Below are 14,228 nucleotides of genomic sequence, written 5' to 3'. Positions count from 1 at the left end.
GTGCCTCAGCTGTGTGCCTACGCTCACTCCCAATTTGTTCTTGGTTGGCGTGGTTCACTCGGTACGTGTGAAGGACTTTGAAATTATTCTGCCAGGCTTTACCTCTGGGTCACGGATGACAAGTACACCGTCAATTATGATGAATGCTTTTTGCGGATAAGAACGCTATAAGAAACAAGGCCGTCTGCTATTTTCCTTCCCTCGGCTGCTTCAAGCATGCTTGCAAAATCAAAAAGGTCGCTAGCAGTATCTCAGCCCCCGTGCTCCAAAATAAAAAAATACTATAGGTTGTATGGAAACTATGCGCCGAAATGGTCTTACAGCTGAACCATTGCTTCTAATTTTACTTCAGAGAAGATAGATCACATGCCCGACTGGCTTTATGGATGTGGGGGTGTGCAACAAGGATTAATTGTTTAGCTGCAACATTCTTCCGGTGCCTGGCTGCCTTGCTACCCGGAGGAAGCACGAGGGCTGGGGTAATGCCAGGCTGCCCAAGCCTAGACGAAGGAAATTGAGAGGTAGTGGTCGGGTTCCAACCACAGTTGTTCCGGTCCTTCATTTCGCCATGTCACCCCCAACCAAAATATCAGTTATTACTTCCGTAAGCTGTGGTAGTTTAGCCATGTACTGTGCACACCATGTTGGTTTTTAATCGAAAAGTGCATCACTTTCCTTACCCAACTCAGATTAGCGCAAGCATACCAGTAACTAAACTCCCACCTGATACAAGGGTATGAGGGAGTTTACGACAAGTCAGTGTGACCCGCCCTCCAGGACGTAGTGGGCGTGGTCCCCATGCACGGTTGGAGGCGCTGCAAGGTATGGCATCTAAGCGATGTCAGTTGCGTTGTCCATTTCCATCCAGTGTCTAAATGAACACCTAAAAATGGTCCAGCCATAACCATTTCATTGCTTAGCTGTCATGCCACTCGAAGTAAGCGCGAGGCCTGAGATACCGCCAAATTGCTCAAGCCTAGCCAAGAGCAGTCGGGATGCAGAGGTCGGGTTCGAACCGCGGCCCTTCTGGTCAGTACGTTTGCGCGTTAGCCACAGCTATCTCGAGCCCAAATGAGCGTGTGGAGGTGTATATACTTCGGAATGACTGGCAGGCCAGCACTAAGTCCCATTCCCATCCAATTTTATTTTCCACTCAATAAGGCATTCAAGTGAGTTGTGGCGGTGGAGAATTATTTCGAATAATTAGTCACCATCTGTAACTGGTGGCGATATTGTCAATTTGCTTCCACGGCTGGCTCGCCGGCTTTGGTGTGCACAAAACAGTCTGCGGCCATCGTGTGCGTGAAGCGGTTGTTTCTCGTCTATGCTTACCGAGTCTAATCCTAGTGGACCACCCAAACGAACCTCAGATGCGCTCAGTCCGGTCACTTGTGCATGCGAATCTCCGGCAACCACAGGGAAGTATTGGCGTAAGCCCTACCCGTACCTGGGCACTCATGGCGTCATAAAAGGTTTTTTCTGGGGTAGATTGTCGTCCCGCTTGCTTCACAGTACAAGTATACAAACAAACCGGGCGTTAAGAATTGAGGACTAATTTCGAGATGCTCGAGGTTATAGGAACCGATTGGCGCGCAAATGCTACGGTCAAGATGGTGGTTTCTGTCGGGAAACGCCAGGGCACTAACTTTTATGGACAAGTCGCCTCACGTGTTTCCACTCACAACCTGGATGACCAGAAACCTGTGCATGTGGACCTTTGGCCAGCGCGGTATGAGATCTGAAAATCTCGTACGGACGATGTTATAACTGCTGATTCGTCAACCTCTGGTATCTACTGCTGACCCGCTCCAGTGCCTAGTTGCCGGAAAAGAGACTCACAGAAGGGAACACAACAGCTATATTCCGAACAAGCGAGTTCGAGAGCATGAGTGCGTGCGAGTGCGAGAGCAAAAGATACAACGGCCCCATGCTATTTAAAGGGGACTTTCTGACATTGATCCAGGCTGCCTGGTAGGCGTTAGTGAACAGCCATTAACATCATCATCATCGACAGCATGACATCAGTGTTTAACACCGATGCTTCACTGCCGTAGAACCATTAACATTGATCGTGCCTCTATGAAATGGCTGAACGCAGATCACATTCGGTAGTGCTTCCGTGGCGTGCATGAACACTCATCAGCTTTTGCTGAATTGATAGGATGATTGAGTGGCCTGGATGCTTGCCGGCTTTCCTGTTGAGATTTTTGTGGAGCAGTAAGTTTCGGGCGTTCTGAGGTTACGTTCAGGAATTTGACCTTCCTGATAGACAACCCCCCGTATAGTTCAGTGGGTCAGGGGTGCGTACAAATTGCAGCGCTACAGCATGTTTCAGTCTCTTCGACACGAGATGACAAGACATACGGCAATGACAAGCTCAGTCGTAAGGCGCCTACTTACGGACCGGAAGGTTCATGATTTGAACCTAGCCTGAGCATCTCGACTGCTCCTGTCTAGACTTGGGCAACCTAGCAGTATCACAGCCAGATGCCGAAAGGCTAGACCCGGAAATAGGGGTCTTAATGAAAGACAGAATGTTGTGATGGTTGGTCAGGATCGCAGCCGTAACAAATGGATCTGCAATCAGTGGCAACAGTGCTCCGCTGTATTGTGACGAATGCGTACTTCTGCAGCGCCATGCATACCGTCGACCACCAATCGCTGTATTTCGCGACCGTAAATAGCCCTCGACTCTATGGGTAGATCATGTCTTAATATTTATGACACTAGAGGATGCCCTTAATCTGTGTAAACATCCTCCACGCCCGTTATTTTCATACCAGCGTTGCTTTAGGTTGCGAAATGTGCTTCCAGAGGGCTCCCCACAACTAGTGAGTTTCGTCAGTCCTGTCTGTGTCATTCGTCACCATAAATCTAAGTATCAAATCCATGTCCGGGGCGAGAATAATAGGCTTGACATATATGAACGAAACCTTTTCATCGTTGATTGTTTTTTCCGCACAAAATAGTCTGAAATGCGCTTCGATGTGGTCGAGGTAGGTAAACCTTCATGAGGCAAGTTGAAACGAAAGCGGTCATAGTCAAGCACAGTTCCTTGTGATCTTCGTGTCACGTAGTCCGCTTTGCACATGAATGGAGACCCTGGATGGCATGACTTGCAACCGATGCCGGTGACGAATGATTTCCTTTCCTGGGCTTGTTGGCTAACGAAAGCTCACCCGACGTATATCCAGTGGGGTCCTCGAAGAAGGGGGACTGAGATAGTTCAGTGGTTAGAGCGAGAATTTACTGACCGGAATGCCCGTGGCTCGAACCCGAATCACGACTTCTGTGTAGGCTTGGTCAACCTGGCAGTGTCCCAGTCTCCGTGCTTCCTTCGGGTCTTCCAACTGAACGACTATGACTATGCCTCGAAGGACGGTAGTTCAATCTCACTGAGACTCTCCTCGAGTAGGTACTCAGCTTTGATCCTTTTCAGTCATCCAAATTTATTACCTATAAGCCGTATATCATAGGCACATTGGCTACACCTGCCACAGTTTCGATCACCGGAAAACGGGAGAACGTGGGATATACAGCCCGGCCTTGGAGGCTGGCTGGCCACGTGTTCCGTAAAATTAGTAATGCATTTGCATTTCCCGCCAAACGCCGCTGCCTGGCGGTTAGGCCCTTGAGCCAAAGGCTTCGGTTGAGGACCCTAATCGTCCTGTCTAGATGTGGGCGCTCTGACTATCCCAGCCCACGTACAACCATGAACATCATAATTGTACGCCAGCGAAGCCTCGGTGTTGAACACTGATGTCACGATGGAGGCGACGTGTTCAGTTTGTTGGGAATTTGGAATATATAGACAACTCATTGTAGTTCAGTTTTTCAGAAAAACATAGAACTTGTCTGCACTGAGTCTCTGTTCTTCCCCTCTGTTTACAAAGTCTGGCGTCATGATTGTATGAGAGTCAGGAATCAGCATTTATCATTGGTGTGTTGCTGTGAATGATGATGGTGACTGAAGTATATATTCTTGCATCTCAGTCACCACTGTCCACCGGGATATTGTGGACTTGATAGAACCGAATACTATTTTTTCCAGCGGATCATCTAGAACCTGTAAGCTAAGCTTTTGGTTGAGGCGTACTAGAAAGTACAATGAAGGTCAGCTGCATCTTTGTAGCGTCCCAGTTTAAAACCTCCGTGCACGTGAATATGGTTTTGATAAACCAAGCAGAACGATTCACTGTGCCCACAAGCCTCGTCCAGCATTGGCATCTTTCTGTTCGGTTATATATACCAACTGTTTCCCTTAGCGCATATGTCATAGCCTTCTCAAACTGTGCACTTCCTTTCTGTTCCTTATTGCAGTATCTGTACTGAAGTCCGTCATGTGGAGAGATGCAATCCTTAACTCGACTGCTGTGTCAGACAGTTCTGAGGCGAAATGTGAATTGTCGCTTACCAGGACTATCGCGTTGTTCGTTGAGTGCATCTAAAAGTTCACACTCCGATGAGAGCAAGTCCGTTCAGCCGGTATCGGGCATCTCTACATCTCAAGAAGACGTTTATGAGATCCAAGATGTGGATCCGGAACAACAGTGGGAAGAAGATCCCGAGTTTGACTATGCATCCCTGGTTCCAGTGGCTTCAGATTACGATTTCATCTCAACCGATGGTAGTGAATCTGCCGATATAATTATCATATAAAGTTAAGAATTTTTCCAGTTACAGGAGATTCATACGCTTCTGCAGCAAGAGAATATACGCGATCCGATATGCATCCGACTTCCACCGAACCACATCACCGACTTCATGGTCATTGGCAGTGGTGTGTCGAGGACTCATGTTAGATCCACGGCAGCACTCGTCTACAAGATTGTAAGTTTTACGACTACTTGCTATACTTCATGGCGACTTTCTCTTAGTTGAAAATGAGTCGGTTTCAAAAATGTAATAAACTGCTGTTTCTCCAAGGGTTTGATTTTATTATCATGATCATCATCAAATACAGTAACATCAGTATTGACACTGATGCTTCACTGCCGTACAACCATACGGTTCGTCTAAGTATATTTAAAGCCCTAGAGTGGAAAGAAAAAAGAGTGGATGAGGGAGGGGACCTAGTGCTGGCTTATGTCAAGCGTTCTGAGGTGCCTACATCTCCAAACGCTCAATCAGACAATCTAGAGAGAAACTGACAGCACGAACACCACTGACATCGATTAGCCGCCATTTCTTCCAATGTCTCCAGCCGAGCACAGGTAGGATCACGGGAGCCCCATCCTGGTGGTCGTACGACACCCAACCTCTTCGTTGTCTCTTTGACGCCTTTCTGTCAAGTCATGTGCTGTCCACCTCGCGGTTTGCGCCATCCTGAAAGAGGCACGGAGAACAACACTCGGCTCGGTAGACGGTGTTTCTGCATGCGTAGCACATGACCGAGCCATCGCAATCGATGATGCTGGATGTTTTCCCGGATCGAGGTGCCTGCAGCACAACCAAATACCCGTTTTCTAATCGCCTCGTTGCTGACACGCTGACGCCAGCCACGCTTCTGAGGCATCGGTGGTCGAAAACCTGAAGACGCGTCACATCATCTGTCCGCAGAGGCTATGTCTATACAACAATACAGCTCTTACTGTAGCCTGGTGCACACGACCCTTAAGATCTAGTGAGACGCCTTTTCGACACCACAAGTTACGCAAATTAGCAAGCGCGATTCAAGCTTTTCAGATTCTCGCACTGACTTCATCAGACACACCTCCGACAATTACTGAGGTATGTAAAATTTTCCGCAACCTCCAATGATTCTCCTTTAATTGTAGAGGTCATGTTCGCGGACGAAAGGTGGTATGATGGTGGTCGGTCTATTCAGCAGACCTTGTGCTTCACATTATTCTTCAAAGATGAGGGCAATATCATCTGCGTACTCCAGATCAACAAGGCTCTCGCCAACAACAATTTTAACACGGGTTTTGAAGACATTCCAGCATTCGCTTCATTTTTTTCAAATAGGCTAGACAGCTACCGGCTGAAAAGTCCACCACCATTTTTGAAAAGAGCATGTGAAAGGTCGTCAGGACTAGCATCACGATGACGCTTGAGTATGGGAATACACTCGGACACTTCTGAGGCTGAGGGCGACTCCTTATTCACAGTCCACCCTTTCGTTGGAGGCAGGAATTCTGGATTGGAGGTAGCAGGTGGCCAGCTGAATTGCTGCTCGAAGTACTATGCCCAGCGGTCCAAACGTTCCGCTTTGCTGCATATCAAGGAACCATTTTGGTCCCTGGTTATTTCGCTAACAAAAGGTTTCCGAGGACCAGTCGAACGAATCAAGTGGAACAACTTACAGACGTTTCCAGCATTCTTTGCATCTTCCATTTCTTCGGCCTTTCGGTTCCAATAAGCTTCTCGGTCTGCACGGATATTCAGTTTCATTTGGCGTCGGGTGTAGTTGTGATTGCGGCCACGAGTGAACTGTCGCTGACTCTCCAACAAAGGCACGGTCCTATCAGAGATCCCATGTTTGGATGAGGTTGGCTGTGTTGTATCACAAACAGACGTTCCACCTTTGAGTAGCACTTTAGATATGTCTTCCCAATGGCCGTCTATATCTGATGTCGTACTGCCCGGCAGGCATTCGAGGAGCTGGTTATTATGATTTGATTTGACTTCTTTGTCCACTGGCTTCTGAACGGCTAAACGAGGTTCACGCGATTAGTGTCCACCTTAAAAGCTCAATGCAAAGCGGCGGTGTACAAGTGCATGGTCGGAGTCCACGCTGGCGTTCCAAGACGACCACCCAATCGGGTCTTAACAGCACCTAGTCTACTTAACTGGGCGTTCATATCACTAGCAACCACAACAATATCTGGGCTTTTAGTCCGCTTAATAGGGGCACCTATAGCGTCATAGAAACTGTCCTTGGCAGATTCAAAGCTATAGTCAGTTGGGAAGTAAGCTGATACAATAAACAGGGTACGACGGGCCTCACTTCCTCTAGATTCCGTCACAGATATTATCACACGAACTGCGCAGAGGCGACTACCAACGAGTGTCCAATCAAGCATAGGCGCTTCCGCTTGGTCGCTCAATACAATACACATCCTAGCTTATCCAGTTGCAGTGGCCCCTGCATCACCAGAGGTGCGCAGGAGGAACCTGGAAGAGAGCGAGGGGACAGTCAGTTCGATTACAGTACTTGCGTCCTGCGTCCTTGTTTCTGACAGACAACATACATCAATACAGAGGGGATCCAGCGTACGCGCAAGAGCTACCTGTTGATCTGCTTGCTTCAGTGTGCGAACATTGAAAGTGGCTAAGTAGACAGGCTTTCGGGGTTTGAAAACAGACTTCGAAGTGTTAGGGACGTACAGAAGCTGCAGCTAAGTGTGATACAGGGCGAGAAAAACTGTCGGTCCAAGTGCTGGGACCTGCGAAGAAAGTATTTAAATTTGGGTGGGTGGTGGTGGAAGACGGAAAACTTGAAAGTGTAAGAAGGGAGGCGTCAGCGTAGCATGTTTTCGCTTACCGGCCCTGCTGTATGCAGCAAGTAAGGCGACCCGGCTGATGGCACTGTTGCAAGCATCATGGTTGCACGAGGGCTGGAATACTGCCAGGGCACCCACACCTAGACAGGATGGCGATTAGGGTCCTCAACCAAAGCCTTTGGCTAAAAAAAACCTAACCGCAAGGCAGCGGTGGTGGGCTGAAAATCCCAGTACATTACCAATTTTACGGAACACGCCGCCACACATGTTCCAATCCCCAACTTGGTATCTCCAGGGCTTTAGGTGCGATTCCTGTTCTAAGTACCTCATTACTTTTCACACGCGAGTAGCCCGATTGACTATCTTGACTGGTCTATCCTCATGAACGCGTGACTTGGGTTTACCATAGTGCAACTGGAATGTAGATTGATTCGGCTCACACGAGGCGCAGCTTTTCGTGATCTGGTCACATCTTCCTCAACGATATCTAAAGATGGCTGATGCTAGAGAGTTTCTTCGATTTACCCCGCCTAGGAATATTTTTACCACAGGGTGGTACATCTGATCCGTATGTGGTCAGCATTTATGTCGAAGGCCTTATTGTCCAATGGTTGTAATCGGTTTCAGTGCAGTAGTTTTCGAATCCTTTCGTGTCCCGTTCCTGCGACACTTGTTTGCGACGTGGTTCACTGCTCTGAATTCCACAGGGGCCATCCAGACGATATTGAATGTAATTACATGGTTTTCTGAACTACAAAACAACTAGGCGAATGATACTTCCAAAGGTGGTTGGCCCAGACATAACCCATTCCATGACCTCTTCGGAGTGATAAGCTGAATATATTAACCCAGGAAATTCAATTTTAGCTATATAATCCCGCAAAGAAGTATTGCGGCTTCGGAATTAGACTAGCTTCCACTGAGCGAGACGACGCTGAGAATCTAACGAATTTAACCGATCCCGACGAGCGAACCCTGAGTATGTACATTTTTCCTTCTGCAAGAATCTAGTACATCCCTTTGTTTGCTCATATTCTATTTACCATATGCGACGGTAGCTTGCAACCATCAATCTGTACCATGATGTCACTCGGTGAGCTTTCCACGTTGTTTTTTAGCTCCCAAGTGTACCGCATATGTATTCCTTCTGTTTTTCAGTTAAAATTCAAACGAAAGCACAGTTCGCTTGGCTTACCACGAGTGGAAGGCCTTGACGGATCTGGCGACTGGATCGCTCTAAATCTAGGTAGGTTTCTTTATCAACTTGCTGGATTCATGTTGAATATTCGACGTACTGGCTTTATTGCAGCTTAGTTGGGGCCGCCTGATCGGGAACTTCACCCTTTGGATCTAAGTGTTCAGTATATGAAGGTTTCACGTGACTCAAAATTCACGTACAGTGGGGAGTTTGAGAGAGAGTGAGAGAACTTTACCCTAAAAACTGAGCGATTGGTGTAATTCATTGGTCAAAAGTTCGTCTTTGATTCTTTCGAAAAAGTGACCATGACCATTTAGTGGTGTGACAACTCCCGGCTTTGACCCATCCCTGTATTTTTGACTAATTGAAACAGGACGTAAATATTACTTTATTGCCATTTCTTTAAATATGAGCCACCTTAGATTCACACTGAGGGGATACTCTCAATTTGAGAAACCTCACTTCAGAAAAACAGTCGGAATTATACTTGTTAGGATACTTAGGAAACTCCGATAAACTCGTTTGCTGGTTTTGCCCAGGCGCGCACATGCCAGATATTTTCATTGTCTCTGTGTTAGCTAGCAGGAAAATAATGTTGACATTTATTTTCCGTTTAAGTATGTGAAATTCATTCACGTGGTGGTTTACAAAGGTTTCTTTCGACATTCGAGTTTAAAGTACTTCTGAGAGAACATTGTTTAACGAATCCGCAGTACATAATTGGTCGGAAAGACAGAAAAATCACCGCAGCCCAAGTAGGATATTACTACAGGCACATGTTACACTGGGGCGGGTTAACCCAAGTGGTTAGAGCGCGAATTTACTGACCGGAAGGTCCGTGGTTCGAACCCAACCTCCGCCTCTCGACTTCCCGTCTGGGCAACCTGGCAGTATCCCAGCCCTCGTGTCTCCTTCGTGTGGCACGGGAGCTAGGCACCGAAAGGATGCTACAGCTGAACGGTTATTGTTTATTTTTGTTATGTTACATTGGAAATTTGAGAAACTGAAACTGCAGTGAACAGACAGACGGCTAACTTCATGTGTATCAAATATCAAAACGACCGACCGCGCACCAAACGGCTGCGACGCGTGTAATCCCCGCTGGCACTGCCGAACACTTCTGGAACAGCATATCTTGTCCGCAACTAAATAGGGCGGTACGGAAAACGGAAGCCCATTACACCTAACGCCTCAACCGCAACAGCTGACTTCAACAAAATACTCACGAATGTCATGCAGAACAGCCGAGTGTGTGCAATCATATTGTTCGTAGGACTCGTAGCCAACGATGTCGAAACCTGTTCGTTATTTGCTCGTACGCGGTGACAAACCACAGCAGTGACATCATTCATGTCTATGCAGATTTTTCCAATGTGTGCGGTTGTCGCTACCCTGGCGACTGGAACTCTCAAGTGAAAAAAGCACGACAAATATGGAAGCCATTTAAGCACCGAATTCGGCGTAGATGCTCCGCTAACTGAAAAGTGGTTGCTTCGTACGACTGAGTAGCATATCTTGTCCGCAACTAAATAGGGCGGTACGGAAAACGGAAGCCCATTACACCTAACGCCTCAACCGCAACAGCTGACTTCAGCAAAATACTGACGAATGTCATGCAGAACAGCCGAGTGTGTGCAATCATATTGTTCGTAGGACTCGTAGCCAACGATGTCGAAACCTGTTCGTTATTTGCTCGTACGCGGTGACAAACCACAGCAGTGACATCATTCATGTCTATGCAGATTTTTCCAATGTGTGCGGTTGTCGCTACCCTGGCGACTGGAACTCTCAAGTGAAAAAAGCACGACAAATATGGAAGCCATTTAAGCACCGAATTCGGCGTAGATGCTCCGCTAACTGAAAAGTGGTTGATCTATTTATCATAGGCTGTTGCCCTCCCAGCCGCAACCAACCGGGACCACATAGCAATGGGCTGTAGCTAGTGGTCGTTTTTTTCACAACTGTCCTTCCGTTTGTGAGATGTCTCCGGACTTAGATCATACCAGTGTTGCGACTTCTCCCTGTGCAAAGACCATTCATCAAAGTAACTCACCGTACACCAGATTCGTTTCCCGAAAAACCTAGCTGGATTGGCTTATCCTTCTTTGAACCGTCGCTGGTATATTCATACTGAGATCAGTTACATTTTGTAGAGCGGTGACACAAGCGTCCTTGTTAATTCAAATATTTTACCTAGTACTAATGCCATAACGTATGTATACTTTCCCAACGACTCCCACGTGTTATAGAGTGAACGCTGGGAATACAGTCACACCGCATGGTTCACTCAAACTCTGGAAATTCTCAGGGGTAAGAAGTGCTAGCTTCAATCAGTAACACTAGCTGCCTACTTTTCATCCGAACTGTGGAGCCTGGGGATGTTCAGGCCATTCCTTGAGGACCGTGTTGAGCCCATGAAGGATGGACCGGGCTAGCTCCGAGCGAGAAGCGTCTTTATAACGTTTATATCCCTACTCTAGTACACTATCGATATTCACCCATTGCAACACCTACCACACCTGTGCCTTAGAAACACGAGCGAATTGAACTAATGCGCACCCGCGATAGATTCTTGTTAAGATCGGTTTGATTTTGTAGTCTCGTCAGGATAATCCTAGGTATTGGAGTGCTATCAGATCCGCCTACGTCTACAACAATCGCCTTGTTTTTGTTACTTCCAAGCCAGCCCCAGTTTCGGATGCTTCACAGGTGCTGAACCGTGGATAGACCGGCCGGTGCTGGTCAGCTTGGTTGGCAAAAAATTCGATTTCGAGATCAAGATGGTGACTTATTTCACTGGTACATGACTTAACTGCCTCCGGCTGTTATCCCACAGCAGCGCGGAACTTGTTAAATCTGTTGTCCCTTCGGTTGATAGTCTTCTGTCGGTTTCGACGCGTTTACTGATAAATGGGTTATCTCAGTGTCTTGCTTATCTGAATGTCGGTGGAAAATTGGTCGGATTTGGTTTATTTTGGCACCATTTATAAGTGAGGCGACCTAATCAGCGTGCCTACTCTCATCTACCGAACATGATACAAACCAGCCACTGAAAAGATGAATGATGTGAAATTCGAAATGTGAACTCAGCGTTTAACTGTTAGCTTGGTAAATCATGTAGTTCAATCCGCAATGGATACGTAAGGTGTCATCGCTGCTGACGAAGTGAATGTGAGAATCGCTACAGCCTGTTCTGCTTTACTCTAACCCAGGCAGCTCTAACGTTGACCTAACGCCAGACAGTAAGTGAAAGATGGATTCTACAACACGGCAGTGTCTGCGAGTTTGAAGGTTTAACACAGGGCGCTTTAAACAAAGGATTTTTGTGTCAACCGTTAGTGCCTTCAGTGTCGTAAATATATCTTGGGAACACCGGATTATTACTTGATGTAACAGACACTTTTTGGCTGAAAATCATCCGCCTGTACAGCTAATGAGTCGAATGGGCCGCGTCATTCACGCTAGCTGAGCCATGTGCTTCACATACTTCACCGTACCGTGCTTGCTGAGGCACGTTCCGACAGGAATACACAGCAAACTGAGAAACGGATGATCTGGAGCTAGAGAGTGATGAACGTAGCATCGACCCTCAGTAGCAGGTATCGTTGTATAGCGTCTGTAGCGTCTCAGAAACCCACCACGTCACGGCATAATGATGTCATACAATCAATGAAATAACCTGCTATTTTTTCATTCGCCGCCCCTAGCTTCCTACAGTGCCTGCTAACCTAAGCTGTGAGATCTCAGATCATCGCAAATTGGCGTAAGAGGTACCGTCACTAAGTTTGTCACCAACTGGTGGTAGTTATGTTCCCGCCGAATCAGGAATGTTGCTAGTTTACCGTTTCACTTGTCACTTGATGGTGCCAGTTGAAGTCAACTCCTTGCGGGCGAAACTTTGTCAACGGATGAGTATATATCAATTACTTTACCTTGGGGCGAGAAAACCTTCCCCCGCTGGAAGATGATGGCAGGTAGCTCTGTGCTATATGACAACGAATGCACCTTTCCAATTGAGACTTCAGAGTAGCAGCACGCAATCATTTTAAACGTAGGTTGCCATCGTGTACCTAACATGTTTTCGGTTGTAGTGGTAGTTGCCGCACCAAATTTTCATTCGGCCGGATATCGTCACTGTTAGCTGTGAATAGGAAAGTGTTGAGATCGGGTATCGAGAAAGTGGACTGAATTGTTTTGGGAATACATTTTAGCTTCTCAACCCCGTACGCTATAATATATTGCCCGAATGTGATTGGACGGACGACCATACGCCTATCGTATGGCCCCAGAATGACTCATTCTGATCAGTCTTTGACAGTCTCGTGTTGACCACTGCCTGTCTAATCAAATGAATCGGCACCGTATAGTACCCAGTAGATACCGATCCCAAATACTTAGTGTCGGAATAAAAACGAAAAACAGTAGATTAAGAGGGCTACCCCCTTCTTCAATGGGAGGAGTGAAAGTATTTCGGGCCGCGGTTTCGCGATCTCACAGTATAATTTCTTGGCGGAACACACCACCCATAAGGTTGCTGAAGACTCTTCGACAGTCCACTACCGGTTTCACCAGTCTCAAGGGCATATCACATCGGCGTAATCCCCAGATAATTATTCTTAACGTTTTAGCTACTTCGACGAAGGTTCTAAGCATGGAAAAGTACACTCCATGCAGGATTATTCATTACACCTTACCTGACTGGGACTCACCGGCACGGTCACTTGCGTATCACTAGCGCGGCTTTTTAACCACATGTCAAAGATAGAGTTGCAATGCATCGCCACGGATTAATTCTATCATATTTTACTTGGTTTGCATTTCGAAATCCCACGATAGAATGGAGAAGGTAGGAAGGACACCTAAGCAATCAGGGTCGTTTTGGCTGAACCTCACGAGCTTCTCTCGTTAGAGGGCATTTCTATGTGTGATTTAGTTGGCTAGCACCAGCGATACTGGGTTACTTAGTCCATGCTGCGAATACTGGTCCGATCAGATGGGTGCTTCCCGCCTCAACAGTGTGGTAAACCTTTTCACTAGTATTTTCTAGTCTGTATTTCCCTTTTAATGCTTCGTCTAGTACCTTTGCCACTTTGAGCACAACGGTTATACTGTATGGTTCATGGATTTCTCTTTCATTTTTAAACTGATAGGAAATATTCTACTGCATTTGTTCATGCCGACGGTTCGCGCCCGTTATGACCTGGAATCTTTGTGGGCCGCAGGACCGCAGTTCGATGAAGCCGTTCATGGAGTCGGTCGATCAACTGAAAGAGAGAACGATACCTATGCAAAGATAGTGGATTGGGATCAACTGATCAGAGAAGTCAGACAGAACCTCCCTAATAGTAGAGACCCTGATCAGCGGGGTTGACTCTCACCGAATTTTTTCACGGTATTGTACACACTGTGGAAATTATTCTTGATATGCTAATACAAAAAAGTTCCTGTATTGCTGTTTTCCAACCACCAGGGTTAGCACTCATTGTTTGCCATGGCGATTTTTTTAATTTCCGATGGCGTGCAATTAATGATTTGGGTAGGGGAAACAATAATGCAAGTATAACGGAAAGACTATCCGAAGTGCC

The 14,228-nt window shown here is 46.8% G+C and overlaps 1 protein-coding gene across 1 annotated transcript; it reads left to right on the top strand.

Moving 5' to 3' along the window:
• Nucleotides 1-4,350: 4,350 nt before the first annotated feature.
• Nucleotides 4,351-14,011, top strand: T265_13370 (hypothetical protein; the record flags this gene model as incomplete). The annotated part of the gene is given in 4 exon segments (XM_009168604.1): nucleotides 4,351-4,659; nucleotides 4,667-4,830; nucleotides 8,604-8,691; nucleotides 13,794-14,011. Coding segments are annotated over 3 exon segments (372 nt in total), but the record flags the coding sequence as incomplete, so codon positions are not given.
• Between the last annotated feature and the right edge of the window lie 217 nt (nucleotides 14,012-14,228).

The sequence above is a fragment of the Opisthorchis viverrini genome, assembly GCF_000715545.1.
Source record: "Opisthorchis viverrini unplaced genomic scaffold opera_v5_61, whole genome shotgun sequence".
Classification (NCBI taxonomy): Eukaryota; Metazoa; Platyhelminthes; class Trematoda; order Opisthorchiida; family Opisthorchiidae; genus Opisthorchis; species Opisthorchis viverrini.
The sequence above is the reverse complement of the archived record's forward strand: the minus strand, read 5'-3'. Positions and strand labels throughout refer to the sequence as shown.